A 14,402-nucleotide genomic window follows, 5' to 3' on the forward strand; every position below is an offset into this window, starting at 1 on the left:
CGGGATCCTGATAGGACCAGACACAAGGGGCTTCACAATGCACTAGGAAGTTGTTTTCAACCTGAAGTTGCACTACAGAAATCCTCATTCCCACCTGCCTCTCTGTGGGGGATGATGTAGAGGCTCACTAGCTGAGGGACCCCCAGGAGTTGAACTTACTGACCGAGTGCACAGTGGAACTATTTACTCAATCAGTGCCTCACCGCATCAACGGTTAGGAGTGCTGTGGCCTCCGAGTTACTGAAGCTTGCCTGAATGCCTGACCTGCTCTCGGGAGTAGTTCATGTGTCACAAGAATGTGACCCACCTGATCTGATTGACGCATTTGCAGTTCCAGGAGATGCCTACACTGATTACGTCGCTACCAGATGGTACCGAGCTCCTGAACTTCTTGTGGGAGACACGCAGTATGGCTCTTCAGTAGACATATGGGCTACCGGTTGCGTTTTTGCAGAGCTTCTGACAGGCCAGCCACTGTGGCCCGGAAGATCAGATGTGGACCAGCTGTATCTGATCATCAGAACACTGGGTAGGAGTTGCATCGTATGGCTTACAGAGTTGCTAAATTGTTATAGCAATGGTACATTCCTGTAATGCGCAGCAAGAGCTTTCTTGCTCCTCCAAAGTGCTGCTCAGGATGCTTGTTCTGGGTTGTAGCCAAAGCCCAACCATTTTCTCAATGTGGAGCCATAACTCCTCGCACTGAGGAGTTTTCAGATTCCTTTCCAAGTCAAGCCAATTAGCCATGGAATAAACCACACACTTACTTTCCACATCAGGCTAAGATAGGGGATATGAGTCATCCGCATAGAGCTTACTCTAAGAGAGGTTTGATCAAATGTGATTTCTGCCCACTGTAAAAGAGGAGTCTTCCCCCTTTACTGTGGAGCAGGGGTCAGCAGACTTTTCTATAAAGGGCCTGATGGTAAATATTTTAGGTTTTGTAGGCTCTACAGTCTCTGTTGCAACTCCTTGACTCTGCTCCTTTGTATATAGCACTTAAGAATTTATGGATCACTGGGGCGCCTGGGTGGCTCAGTCAGTTAAGCATCTGACTCTTGATTTCAGCACAGGTCATGATCTCTCAGTTCATTAGATCGAGACCCTCATTGGGCTCTGTGCTGACAGCACGGAGCCTGCTTGGGATTCTCTCTCTCTCTCTGCCCCTCCCCCATTCTCTCCCTCTCAAAATAAATAAATAAACATTAAAAAACAAGAATTTATGAATTACTTTCAAACACATCATCTTTACCAGTCTTAAGAACAACCCATGCTGGGGCGCCTGGGTGGCTCAGTCGGTTAAGCGGCCGACTTCGGCTCAGGTCATGATCTCGTGGTCCGTGAGTTCGAGCCCGCGTCGGACTCTGTGCTGACCGCTCAGAGCCTGGAGCCTGTTTCCGATTCTGTGTCTCCCTCTCTCTGACCCTCCCCCGTTCATGCTCTGTCTCTCTCTGTCTCAAAAATAAATAAATGTTAAAAAAAATTTTTTTTAAAAAGAACAACCCATGAAGGACATTGTAACATTGTTTAATCTTGCCTATGTTACACATGCGGAAACTGAGGCTCGGGAGCTTCCGTGATTGGCCCCGAAGGCATACAACAGTTAAGTGCACAATAGGAATGCGACTCAAGGGGCCTCTTTCACAAGCTTCCACGCGTGTCAGCATCCGTGGCAGGTGGAAGAGGACATCAGCCAGAAGGGGGGCTGTGGCTTTTCACACCAACAGCATGGACGCAAGGAAAGCGGTACATGCACACACAAGATGGGCATTTCCGTGTTCCTTTGCCGCAGGCTCTCCTGGCAGCCTGGCTGTTGGGCGATGGGACCACTGCTGTTTGGTCTGATGCACGTCCCTGTTTGGTTCCAACACATCCTTCTGGAGAATTCTACAGCATGAAAACTGTGGGGGAGAATGTCACCACAGGCCACACCTTAGGTGTGTATATACCTTAGGTATATATTGTCTGACTGATTTCCTGAAAGGCGTGTGGAAATTTACCTGATGCAATCATTAGACAGACTTGAGTTCGAATCCTGGGTCTTTTAATGACCATGTGACTTTAGACAGGTTATTAAACTTCTTTTTTGTAAGTTTATTTATTTATTTTGAGAGAGAGAGAGAGAGAGAGCATGCACCCAAGTGGGAGAGGGGCAGAGAGAGAGAGGGTAAGAGAGAATCCCAAGCAGGCTCCATGCTGTCAGCAGAGAGCCCCACGTGGAGCTCGATCCCACAAACTGTGAGATCATGACCTGAGCTGAAACCAAGAGTCAGACGCTTCACCGACTGAGCCACCCAGGTGCCCCGGGGTTACTAAACTTCTGAGCCTCGTTTTCCTCACTGGTGCAGTGGAGGTGAAAAATAGCAACTACTGTAGATTGTTATGAGATCACGTGTGTAGAGCCCTCAGCATGGGTTTCCTACCTCCTCTCTTGGTGGGAGATGAAGGGCAAAGAGAGGTGCACGGAGAACTGACCTCCCCTGAGAAGGCAGGATTTTGTAGCGGTTCAGACCTCCCCAACCTGAAAGGAACAATCAGGCTCAGCATTTCTGGTACATCTGGACCTCAGAAGTTAACCATATAAACACTTTTATTTTTATTAAATTTATCATGAGTTACATGGTTTGTATTTTACAGGAAAACTAATCCCAAGACATCAATCTATCTTCAAAAGTAACCAGTTTTTCCATGGCATCAGTATTCCTGAACCGGGAGACATGGTAAACTTGCTCAATTTTGGATATTTTATTATTTGTGTTGCAGCCTTCTCTAAAGGGGGATTTTTAAAAATACGTATACTTTTGGCTCCTGTTTTCCTTCTAGAACACACTGACACGGATCAAAGAAGTTCTGTAAAGCTACACATATTAACCAAGAGAATGCTTTAAAAGCCTACTTGCCCTAAGTTAAACTCACAGTTAAATCTGAAGTGAAAGTATATTTAATTCCTTACATAAACACCTTGATCCTTTTTTTTTCATGTTTATTTATTTTTGACACAGAGAAAGAGAGAGACAGGACGTGAGTGGAGGAGGAGTAGAGAGAAAGAGAGGGAGACACAGAACCCGAAGCAGGCTCCAGGCTCTGAGCTGACAGCACAGAGCCCGATGTGGGGCTCGAACTCACGGACCGCGAGGTCATGACCCGAGCTGAAGTCGGACGCTTAACCGACTGAGCCACCCAGGCACCCCATCACCTTGATCCTTTTAGTCAAAACACTTAGTACCTTTCTGTTAAACAGTACTTACCTACCGTTAGGTACTTACTGTCATCTTCTCTATTTTGAAAACACGCAGCCTCTATTTTTTCAGCTTGTAAAACAAAGCCCAAATCAATAAAAGCCATTTCTCCATAGCAGATATTTTCACTTGGAAAGTCCTTCTACAAAGTGATCCTCATTGTGTCCAAATCAAAACTCCGAACCTCATTGATCACTGCTAGGCTCTTGCTGTGGTCTCTGCCTTTCTTTGGGAATGTGTCAATGACTTGACCCTCTTATTCTCTATAGACATTGATTTCCTACCTGTGTTACCTAAGTGTAGCCTATGGTTTTTAAAGCTCCATGTGGTTTAAATTCTGCCCATAGGATGAAAGGGCAAGAGGTGTGTGCCCACATTCAGGCTGTGTTGGTACAAGAGGGGTGCAGGGGTGGGGTGATCTGGAAAGCCACTTCATGATTTATGGCACATGTGAACAATCTGAGGTTTGAATGGTCCCAACTCTCTCTCTAGCCACCCTTCTATTTTAGATTTGGTATTTCATATAATACTTCGAGATATAGATATAGATACAGATATAGATATAGATATAGATATAGTTATAGATATAGACGCATACATACATACTAGATTTCTTTTTTATATTTGTTAAAGCTTTTAAGAAATACAGCAAAAGGTTAAAATTGAATTAACAAGGCTAGAGGTTGAATTACAGAGGAATATTTATATAATGTATTTAATTTTAAAGAATGAAATACACATTCACAAGTACACGCTGCCTCGTTAAAGGGCACTATTACCGTTTATCTTTGAAGCTTACCCTTCCCCAGGTGCTCCTCCCTCAATCCCATCCTCTTCCCTCCCTACTATCCTGAATTTTATGTTTAGCATTCTGTTGCTTTTTTTTTAAGTTTTTTAAAATGTGTTTAAAATTTATTTTTACATTTTTTTAATTTTTTAAACATTTAAAAAAATGTTTAAAATTTATTTTTTAAATAAATATAAAAAAAGTTTTTATTTTGAGGGAGAGACGGAGGGAGTGTGCTCACAAGTGAGGGAGGAGCAAAGAGAGAGGAGAGGGAGAGAATCCCAAGCAGGATCCATGCGTGGAGTCTGAGGCAGGGCTCTATCTCGCCACCAGGAGATCATGACCTGAGCCAAAATCAAGAATCAGACACTTAACCAACTGAGCCACCCAGGGTCCCTCATTCTGTCGCTCTCTGTAGTTCTCACACATGTAACTCAACATATTTGCATTAATGCACAAAGGGTCCCTGTAACAGATCTGGCACAGATCAGATATTAAAGTACTGTTGTAGAAAAAATAAAATAAAACAAAATACTGTTGTAGGATTTCAGGGACATTTGAAGGTCACATTTATAAAGCATCAATTGTAAGACATTGTGAAATTAAGAAAATAATTCCAACTTTTGCTTTTTAAACCTTTACACTACAGTGCAAAATTATATAAAAACAGGACTTTTTAAAAATCCTTAAAAGGAACCATCTAACCTATGGGGGAAAGTCTTTCACCAAAGTGTTCTTATTGCTAATGTTTTCAAAACTAAATATAACTTTGTTGTTGTGTAACATTGAAATTCTTTATTTTGTTTTCTAGGAAACTCTTGAAGAAAAGTTTTCAGAAGCTCATCCCATGTCTTTGAATTTCATGAAGGTACTTAAGAATCAAGTATAACCATTATTGACTGTTAATTGTAATAATTGAAGCTGGTAATTCTGGGAGGGGTTGATGGTAGGGCAAATAATGCCAAGGTAGGATGTAGTCATGGAAAATAATAAGGAACTGTAAAATAATTACAGTTAAAGGAACATCAGTAGTTGAAGATGTAATCTTTCTAACATGTCCATTAAAACTAGTTGAAGACAAAAGAGTATAATTAGTGTTTGCTGTGATGAACACCATTACTTCTTTTGCATTTATTAGGAAATTTACTATTAAGTCAGTATATTCAGACTATAGAAATTTATGAGGATGAATGTACTCCTTAAATTTGAAGGTCTAGAATTGTACTGTCCAAGATAGTAGTCACCAGCTACATATTACTATTGAGCACTTGTAATATGGCTAATTAGAATGAAGATGTACTAGATTTCTATGAAAATAACTCTAAAATAATATTAAATATTTCATTAAGAATCTTTAGGATATTAATTACATGTTGAACTGATAATGTTTTGGATACACTGGGTTAAATACAATTTAAGATCATTTAAAAAAATTAGTAGATCAGGAAAACACAGAAGACATGCAGACACCAGAAATAGCCCCTACACTATGCCCAAAAGAAATAGTCAAAGGATGAATTCTAATAAAAAGCAGAAGAAATTCACCTATTACGAGTCTGCCATTCATGCTTGACCAAAGGATCCAATGCTAGAAGGTGTGACTCTTACATCCACCATGGATTCTAAAAGCTCTTAGTGGGATACAGATGGAGATATCAGTAAGGATATCTATCTTTAACAACCAATTAAATTCTATCTATAGCCGTGGCTTCAATACTATTCATCAGAATGACTACTCATCAGAATGAGCTTTTTAAAAATATACATTCCAGTATCTAACCTCAGATTTACCAAAGTAGAATCTCTATGAATAGGGCCTTGGAATTGGTATCTTTAAACATCCCCGTAGGTGATTATGATTTACAGCCTAGCTTGGAAATCATCTGATCTAGAAGGTAGAACCATCTGAATGACCTAGCATCCATTTTGTAGACTAGCCATTGTGCTAGTGTTGGTCGCTGCCAAGGTGCTATCCAGGGTGCTGGATGCCTCTGGTCTGAGTCCTCCTGAGAGCCTGACGCCTCAGACTTGCCTTTACCACTGCTTCACTGGCCCTCAGCTGCCTTCTGTCTGCCTCACTGCTCTGACCTGCCTTAACTCAGCACTCCGAAGGCCCTGCCCTAGAAGTCCAGTTCCCCAACCTTGTTCTGGACAGGTTGTTCTGACCCACCTGCAATTTAACAAAACCTCCTGCAGGGAGGGTGTCTGTCAAGCACTGTAAACCCAACCCATTCTGAGGTGCAGGCCAAGCCTTGTTCTGGTTACTCCTCTAACTAACCAGAGAGAAAACTTAAGTTGCCCTGCAACTCCAGGGCAGAAAAACTCGCAAGGTATAGGACAGATCCCTGTCCTCAGCTCCAAAGGTGAAGTACTCTGTTGCCCTGCCCAAGATTCTGGATGAAGCTGGTTTTGTCACTGAGCCATTTGATTTATACCTGTAATGTCTGACCTGAGATCCAAGGATTCTCTAAGTGCATCAAGGATTGTGCTGTTCTGTGGGTCACACCCTATCTCCTAGACACCTGCCCCAGGTTAGATGAAGGAAGGCTTTCTTTCACTAATTGCAATTGAGACATCTTTAACAACAAATAAATACCAGCTGCCATAACAAGTCATTATCCCATGGAACGAGGCCATCATCTATGCAGGCGGCTGCTCAGATGGATGAAGTGCCAGCCAATGACTATGCCAAAGTCAGTGGTGGCCTGCAGTGGCCAATCTATGGCAGAGTTCTTGTGTTCTCTTCATTATGAGACACAATAGACACTGGATTATTTATTTCCCAGTTGCTTTCATAGGCATAACATCCTGTCACTCTATCAGTTTAATCTGGTCAAAGAAGTCTGTCGACTCTTGGAAATATTTTTAAGGGTTTTCTGTGAAATTTGAAGTTTCGAGAAAAGGATCCTGACATGTACTTTGCAGTTCCAATTTCTCGTCCCTCATCTTTAAAACCTTTCCCAGGTTGGGAACACTCTGATCAGGGAACACCTCTGAGAATTCATCAGCCTCTTGGTACGTGGAAAGTCATTAACCCAGGCAGTCAACAACTCAGAAGCCTCAACTCCACCCAGTTCATCGCACGGCTCCTAAAACTAACAAAACAGGACATCATTCTAGCCCAGGCCCCATGGAACAGCTCAGCATTAACAGCCTCATCTTAGAATCTAAAAATATTCTTTATTAAAAAAATTTTTTTTACATTTATTTATTTTTGAGAGACAGAGAGAGACAGAGCACAAGTGGGAGAGGGGCAGAGAGAGAAGGAGACATGGAATCCGAAGCAGGCTCCAGGCTCTGAACTGTCAGTACAGAGCCCGACACGGGGCTCAAACCCACAAACCGTGAGATCATGACCTGAGCTGAAGTCGAACGCTCAACCGACTGAGCCACCCAGGCGCCCCTCTAAAAATATTCTTTATAGTAAAAACCCGTAGGTATTTAGTAGACTAGATTTCAACAGATTGAAAGCCCACTAAAGAAAATGAATGAATTCAACGCATGATTGGAAGTAAAACTGGTAAGACTCAGTTATGATTCAGATCTGGGGAGTAAATAGAGTAGAGGGCAGCGAATGTAAGCTATGTGTACCAGTTTCCTAGGACTGTTGTAGCCAAGTACCACAAGCTGGGTGGCCGCAAGCAGCAGAAATTTATTCTTACTCTTCTGGAGACTAGAAGTCTCAAACCAAGATGTTAACAGGGCCATGCTCTTTCTGAAACTTTCAGGGTGGATCGTTCCTGGCCTTTACCGGCTTCATAAAGGGTCATGCTCTTTCTGAAACTTTCAGGGTGGATGTTCCAGACATTCTTGAGCTTGTGACAGCAGAACTCCAGTCTTGGCCCCTGTCTTCTGGTGCTCTCTCTATGTCTGTCTTTGCGCTGTCTTGCCTCTTACAAGAACACAATTCCGTTGGAGTAGGGCCCACCCTATTCCATTATGGCCTCATCTTAACTATTTACATTTGCAAAGACCCTATTTCCAAATAAGGGCACACAGTGAGACACTGGGGGGTTAGGACTTCAACACAGTTTGGGGGAACACAGTGCAACCCGTAGCAGTGCCCCTGAGATAAATCAGAAATGTTAAGTAGGCCATTGCATATGTGGGTCTGGAGTTCAAAGGAGAGGTCTGGACCAGAACTATACACATGGAAGTCTCTGGTAAACCTTAATAATTGAAACCATTTAAAATCAGCTAGAAACAGGTAAGGAGACAGGGGAGCATTAAGGAATCCCATCCACCCATTGCAGAGTAGAAGGTAAGTCAACACAGGTTGGTTTGAACAGTGGTGGTCATGAGGTAGGAGGAAGGAAAGGGAGGCATCAGAGAAGCCAAAGGGAGTTTCAAGGAGGAGGATATGGTCAGTAGTGTCTAACACCATGGAGATGAGAACACAAGCTACCTATTGGACTTAAGGATATACAAGTGTAGATAGAGATCATAGATGTGGATAACAAGAGCCACTTAAGTGGAATGGTGGAGGCAAATGCCAGAATGAAGTGATAAAGAAATAGAGACTCCCACAGTTTACATTCAAAGTTGTCCTTCTGTGCTGGTTATAGTCCTGACAGCGTTAGGGTTTGAGGAGACAGACTCCCAGTAGTAGCTAGACTTAATTATGGCATGGATCATTAACTTGGGGGTGGGATGGGGGGAGGGGGTCTGCTTGGAGCAAGTAGTGGCCCTGCAAGTAGGGACAGGAGAATCTAATTATGCCAAGCAGGGTTGTTTCTTAAAACCAGGTCCAATCAGGCGGCTCTGAAGGGCAATTGAGACTGTAGGGGTAGTGGCATTTGCAGGGATCTCAGAGACCTGAGGTCAGCCGGGGTTAGGAAGGAACAGACACCACAGAGCAGCCCAAGCTGGGGTAGCCTCAGTCAATGCAATTATGCCTCAAAACTAAGCCCATTGGATTGATAGATTTTACTTCTCTAGTACGGTCACAAGGCAAGAAATTTCAGGTCTCCTGTGCCTCGGTGATCTGAGGCTGCTCTAGTTCTTTATAGATCATAATCTGTCTTTCTTCATGAGAAAAGTCCCATTCTCTGAGTACTCAAGTAGTATCACGGCTTTTTGAAGAAAATCTTTGTGTCAGGATTCTACCAACCCCACGGCTGCCAGAGTCCTCCCCACTCTTGAAGGCAAAGTGAGAGGCTTCTAGTAGCCTCTCGTATAAAGGGTGATGGTGCTACATTTTCCTTTTTGCCTCTAGTTATTCCTATATGAATATATATACCAATTATCCAGATTTTAGGTTTGTTTCGTTACTAAGACTAATACTTCAGCTGTCCCCCTAAACCAATGGCTCTCAAACTTGAGCAGGTATCAGGGCTTCTCAAATGCAGATGGTTAGACCCCACCCCCAGTGCTTTTGATTCAGCAGGAACTACATTTACAAGTTCCCACGTAACACTGATGCTGCTGGTCCCGGGATCATACTCGGAATCACACATGAAGTGTCTCACAAACTATTTGCTTTGACGAGTGATGAAGAGCTGTCATTGGTAGAAACACCTGATCTACCTGTCACCCCCTTCCAGAGACCCCAGATGTTCATTTCTACCCTCAAAAGACTTTGGAATGACAAAAGAAAAGCAATTCTAGTTATTAACAAGTTTCGAGTACTTGATGGTACACAAACTTGAAGATTTTGTAAACTCCTATTTGCTCTTAACAAGTTATTCAGTTTGGGGGCACAGTAAGAAAATAGCAACAAAATTCTAATACCTTTTTTCTTTTCTTCCAAAGGAGTGTCTGAAGATGAATCCTGATGACAGATTAACCTGTGCCCAACTCCTGGAGAGCCCCTACTTTGATTCTTTTCGAGAGGACCAAATTAAAAGAAAAGCACGCAATGAAGGAAGGAACAGAAGACGTCAGCAGGTACCTCTGTTCAAAAGTTAAAATGCTATAAAAATGATTCTTTTTTTCCTTTCTATCTTTCAAAGTCAGACCAGGTGGACACCAAGACCTTTGTTTGCACTGGTTTAGTTGTATTTGTTTATCTTAGTACATTTCAGTGATTGGCATAATAAAACCATAAAACTACGAAAACACCCAGATCATTGCAGAATCTTATTCCAAATACACTTGAATCAACTTTTAGCTACACTGATTAGATAGCTCACCTATTGGATAGCTCACCTGCCAGATCGTGTACCCGAAATACAACAACTTCGTACAATAAAACCCAGATTACAGCAGGACTGAATGTCAACATCGCAGAGGAATCTGGAACCTTCTGTAGCCTCCAGACACACCATAGGGGAAACTTGACTCTTCCTGTCTTTTTACCAATGGCAGGCAGCAAAGTCCGCCTTCCCTAGGCTTTTCCTCAAAATCAAGGACAGCTCTGGCAGATACTAAGAGAAGAAATGCAAACACCTGGGAACCAAATTTTACCCCAAAATGTGCCGACATTGTAAGATAACACGAGGAACGTGACAGTGACTCTGCAGCTTATTAGGGGGCTATCTTTTACCTGGTTCCAGAAAAACCTTGAAGCTAAAACATAAACCCCATGGAAGTAAGTTTGTTTTGGTTTGGGGTTTACTTTACATCTTGTGTCCCCAGCACCTAAAACAATGTCTGACCCACACATAGTACTTGGTAAACATTATCCAAAATAAACAGATAAGTAAATAGATGAACACTGCTCATTCATAAGTGAGGATGTAATTCTCAATTGATCAGACCGACAATCATCCCATTCTGTGTTTACTTAATCTTCCACCTTTGACCTACTTATTGGTCATTGATCTTCTCCTTAGCATGTCTACCGTAAAGGGAGAAAGCAGGTTTTGTTGTTTTCAGCCTTTGGCTCATGCAAATTGAAGTTTGTTGAGAGAGAAAAACCAAGCCAATCAGTAAGATGACATGTTAAGATGATTTCCCAATTTTTACCACACAGACCGTTTTACCTTTTACTGTTTAAGTTATGTGTTTGCAAGTCAAGCCCAGCACACTTTACTTAACCAAAAGAGTAGGGTTTGCTCAACTACGTCTGAGGCGGCAGTCTGAATACAGGGTGAACTGTGTGTAAAAACACTGTCGCCTTACAAACAGCTCACCAGATTCCCCACACTTAACCCGAGAGGGTGAACAGCAACACCGCTCCATCCCGCCCCTGGGTTCCTGATTCAAGTTCTACCAGCCTCGAGCGGGTAGGGATGCTGGGCTCCTAAGTCTCCAGGTCATAGTGTTTTCCATTCCTTATTACCCTGTAGCCTGGCTGATACAGCTCAGGGACTTTATTTGTCCAAAAAGAGAAGAAGCACGAAGAGCAGCACATACAGAAGTTACTTCACGTTCTCTGTGTTTAGTCAACTGCGTCCTTTCCCCTTTATGAGAAAGCCTTTCTAGGGCACCCACTATTAAGACCAAGCCTAAACATCTTCCACCAGCAGGTAAAGTCTCTGGAGGGCAAGGCCAAGAGAAAGACAGGGATGTCTTCCTTTCTTTTGTCCTTTTTTTTTTTTTTTAATATTTTTTTAACGTTTATTTATTTTTGAGACAGAGAGAGACAGAGCATGAATGGGGGAAGGGCAGAGAGAGAGAGGGAGACATAGAATCGGAAGCAGGCTCCAGGCTCTGAGCCGTCAGCCCAGAGCCCGACGCAGGGCTCGAACCCACTGACCGCGAGATCGTGACCTGAGCTGAAGTCGGACACCCAACCGACTGAGCCACCCAGGCGCCCCTGTCCTTTTTTTTTTTTAATGTTTATTTATTTATTTTGAGAGAGAGACAGAGAGCATGAACAGAGGAGGGACACAGAGAGGCACAGAATCCGAAGCAGGCTCCAGGCTCCCAGCGGTCTGCACAGAGCCTGACTGGGGGCTCGAACTCACAAACTGTGAGATCGTGACCTGAGCCAAAGTCGGAGGCTTAACTGACTGAGCCACAGAGGTGCCCCAACAGGAATGTCTTTCAAGTTCCGGTTTTCTTTCTGATATGCACCTCTTGCCTAAACATTTTACCATATCAGAAAATAAACTAAAAATTCAAGAAAATCTTTTCATTCAGTGTGGTTTCATTTTGTGAGTTCAAATTCCTATCTGGATATCATCTAGATCTCTGATGAGTGACCAGCAATTTCCTTAAAGACTAAATTTTGTTTAAAATGTATAGTATGGGGCACCTGGGTGGCTCAGTTGGTTAAGCGTCTGACTTCGGCTCGGGTCATGATATCGCTGTTCGTGAGTTCGAGCCCCACATCAGGCTCCGTACTGACAGCTGAGAGCCTGGAGCCTGCTTTGGATTCTGGGTCTCCTTCTTTCTCTGCCCCTCCCCTGCTCACTCTCTGTCTCTGTCTTTGTCTCTGTCTCTCTCTGTCTCTCTCTCTCAAAAAATAAATAAACATTAGAAATTTTTTAAATGTATAGGAAAGAGGTTTTAAATCTTTACTGTTTTGCCAGTATCCTAAAATTAAAATTTTGAGATAGGTAGAATGTAGACTCTTGGAATTATTGTCTAACAGCTGGTGGGCATCTAGCTTTTAAACACTGCCTGGATACTCAAAAATGAACATCCTGAAATAAATCAACTACCTCCATGAGAATCGTAGAGTAAGTAATGGAACCTAATTTCCAAGTATCAGAATATCACAATTCTTGGAAAGGTAACCCTATTTGGTTTTAAAATTGATGTCTTTTGACATCTTTGTACCGTGTGTATTCTTTTCGTTTTACCATCTTTAAATCAAACTGTACAAATAGGAATTCTTTTCAATTTACTTTCTTATTTTTGTCTTGTTCTGCTATTAGAATCAACTGTTGCCTCTCATACCAGGAAGCCACATCTCCCCCACACCTGATGGAAGAAAACAAGTCCTCCAGTTAAAATTTGATCATCTTCCAAACATTTAGGAAAATGTTCTTTCAAGTGGAAAGTAATTTAATATGTACACATTTCCGTGCAAGAGAGATAGGAATTCTTAGTGTTTCAAATGCAAATGAGCCATATGAAAATTAAGATGCCTTCTAGAATTGTTTTGCTCTGATCATTACTGATTCCTCTGCCCGTGCTTTTTACATGCCAACTTTATCTTCTAGAACATTTTCTTTAAATGTTATGGAGTCTGAAACTGCACATATGGAGGAGACATTTTCAATTTCATCAGAGCAGCCCCTCCTGAGGCAATTTATGTTGAGAATTTGTGGGCTTGTACTTTGATTCTTGAAAGAGATTTACATATATCGTTTTGGTTTACCTGACCACATAATGTCTTAGAGCATTATCCAAATAGCTTGCCTAGCTGTTGTTTGTGCAGGGAATGATATCATGTTTCTTTCTTTTTTTTTTTTCTTTCAATTTCAAAAACTAACTTTAATGAGGTATGTTTTACATATAATAAACGTACTTATTTTAAGTGCAGAACTTTTCCCTGGATTTCAGCAAATGTATACACATGCACGGCCTGACCAAAGGAAGATATAAAACATGGTCATCAAGCTTAAAATGTTCTCCACAGCCTTTTGTAGTAAATCTTCCCAAGATCACTGGCCCCAGACAGCCATGGATCTGCTTTTTCTGTCACTAGTGATTAGTTTTTCCTATTTGGGGATTTGAAATCAAGGGAATCATAGAACCTATATTCTTTTGCACCTGACAACTTGTGCTCAGCATGATGCTTCTGAGAAAGGAATGACATTATGTTTCTGCATTTAATCACTCTTGTTGTAACCAGGACTTTTGAGTAATGCTAGATTTTATATTGGTGCAGAAAGGGAGCCTGAAATGTCGTGTAGTTTATCCCTTGTTTCCAGGGCAGATTCCAGAGCTACAAGGAATTATCATGCTCATCACATAATGCTGCCCTTTGGTACATTATGGTTTCTTACTCTTTTCTCCTGGCTCAGTCATCTCAGTACCTAGACCTATCCGGTGGGTGTGTTTCCTAAATAGTTCACTGTCGATACTTTTCCAAACATTTGCATCCAAAGCCTCTGTGAATTTGTGCAGCCCTAAACTTGTGTAGCATGCCAGATCAGGTTTGTAAATGCTTCCGACAGCAGAAAGATTATCTTTTCAGTTAACTTCATTTTGTGTCTGCTACCAAAAAAGAGAAGCAAACAAGATACCTCACTAGGCAAGCCCAATTTACACTGGGATATTTTCCCAAGTGAACTGGACAGATATTCCTACATACATACATATATAAATGTATACACACATATATATACTTATATATATATATACATATATATGTACATGTATGTATACACACATAACACATATATATTTATAAGTTTTGAAACATCATGGTAGATGCCTTTTATCCTAGACGTCTAAGAACAATGCCGTCTGTGTAACGGACTTTTAGTTTGCTTACAAGGAACTCATGTAAAATAATAGCATGGGGTTGTCCATCACTG

At 41.9% G+C, this 14,402-nt stretch overlaps 1 protein-coding gene across 1 annotated transcript in view; it reads left to right on the forward strand.

Moving 5' to 3' along the window:
* CDKL4 (cyclin dependent kinase like 4) overlaps positions 1-14,107 on the forward strand; it is a 48,697-nt gene extending 34,590 nt beyond the window's left edge. Inside the window, exons 6-10 of the mRNA XM_042982113.1 lie at positions 332-529; positions 2,638-2,720; positions 4,838-4,894; positions 9,778-9,912; positions 12,792-14,107. Of these exons, the coding sequence (XP_042838047.1) occupies positions 332-529; positions 2,638-2,720; positions 4,838-4,894; positions 9,778-9,912; positions 12,792-12,893 (575 nt within the window). The 3' untranslated portion in view covers positions 12,894-14,107. The remainder of the gene's footprint in view (positions 1-331; positions 530-2,637; positions 2,721-4,837; positions 4,895-9,777; positions 9,913-12,791) is intronic.
* The last annotated feature ends 295 nt before the right edge of the window (positions 14,108-14,402 follow it).

The sequence above is a fragment of the Panthera tigris genome, chromosome A3 (genome assembly GCF_018350195.1).
Source record: "Panthera tigris isolate Pti1 chromosome A3, P.tigris_Pti1_mat1.1, whole genome shotgun sequence".
Taxonomy (NCBI): domain Eukaryota; kingdom Metazoa; phylum Chordata; class Mammalia; order Carnivora; family Felidae; genus Panthera; species Panthera tigris.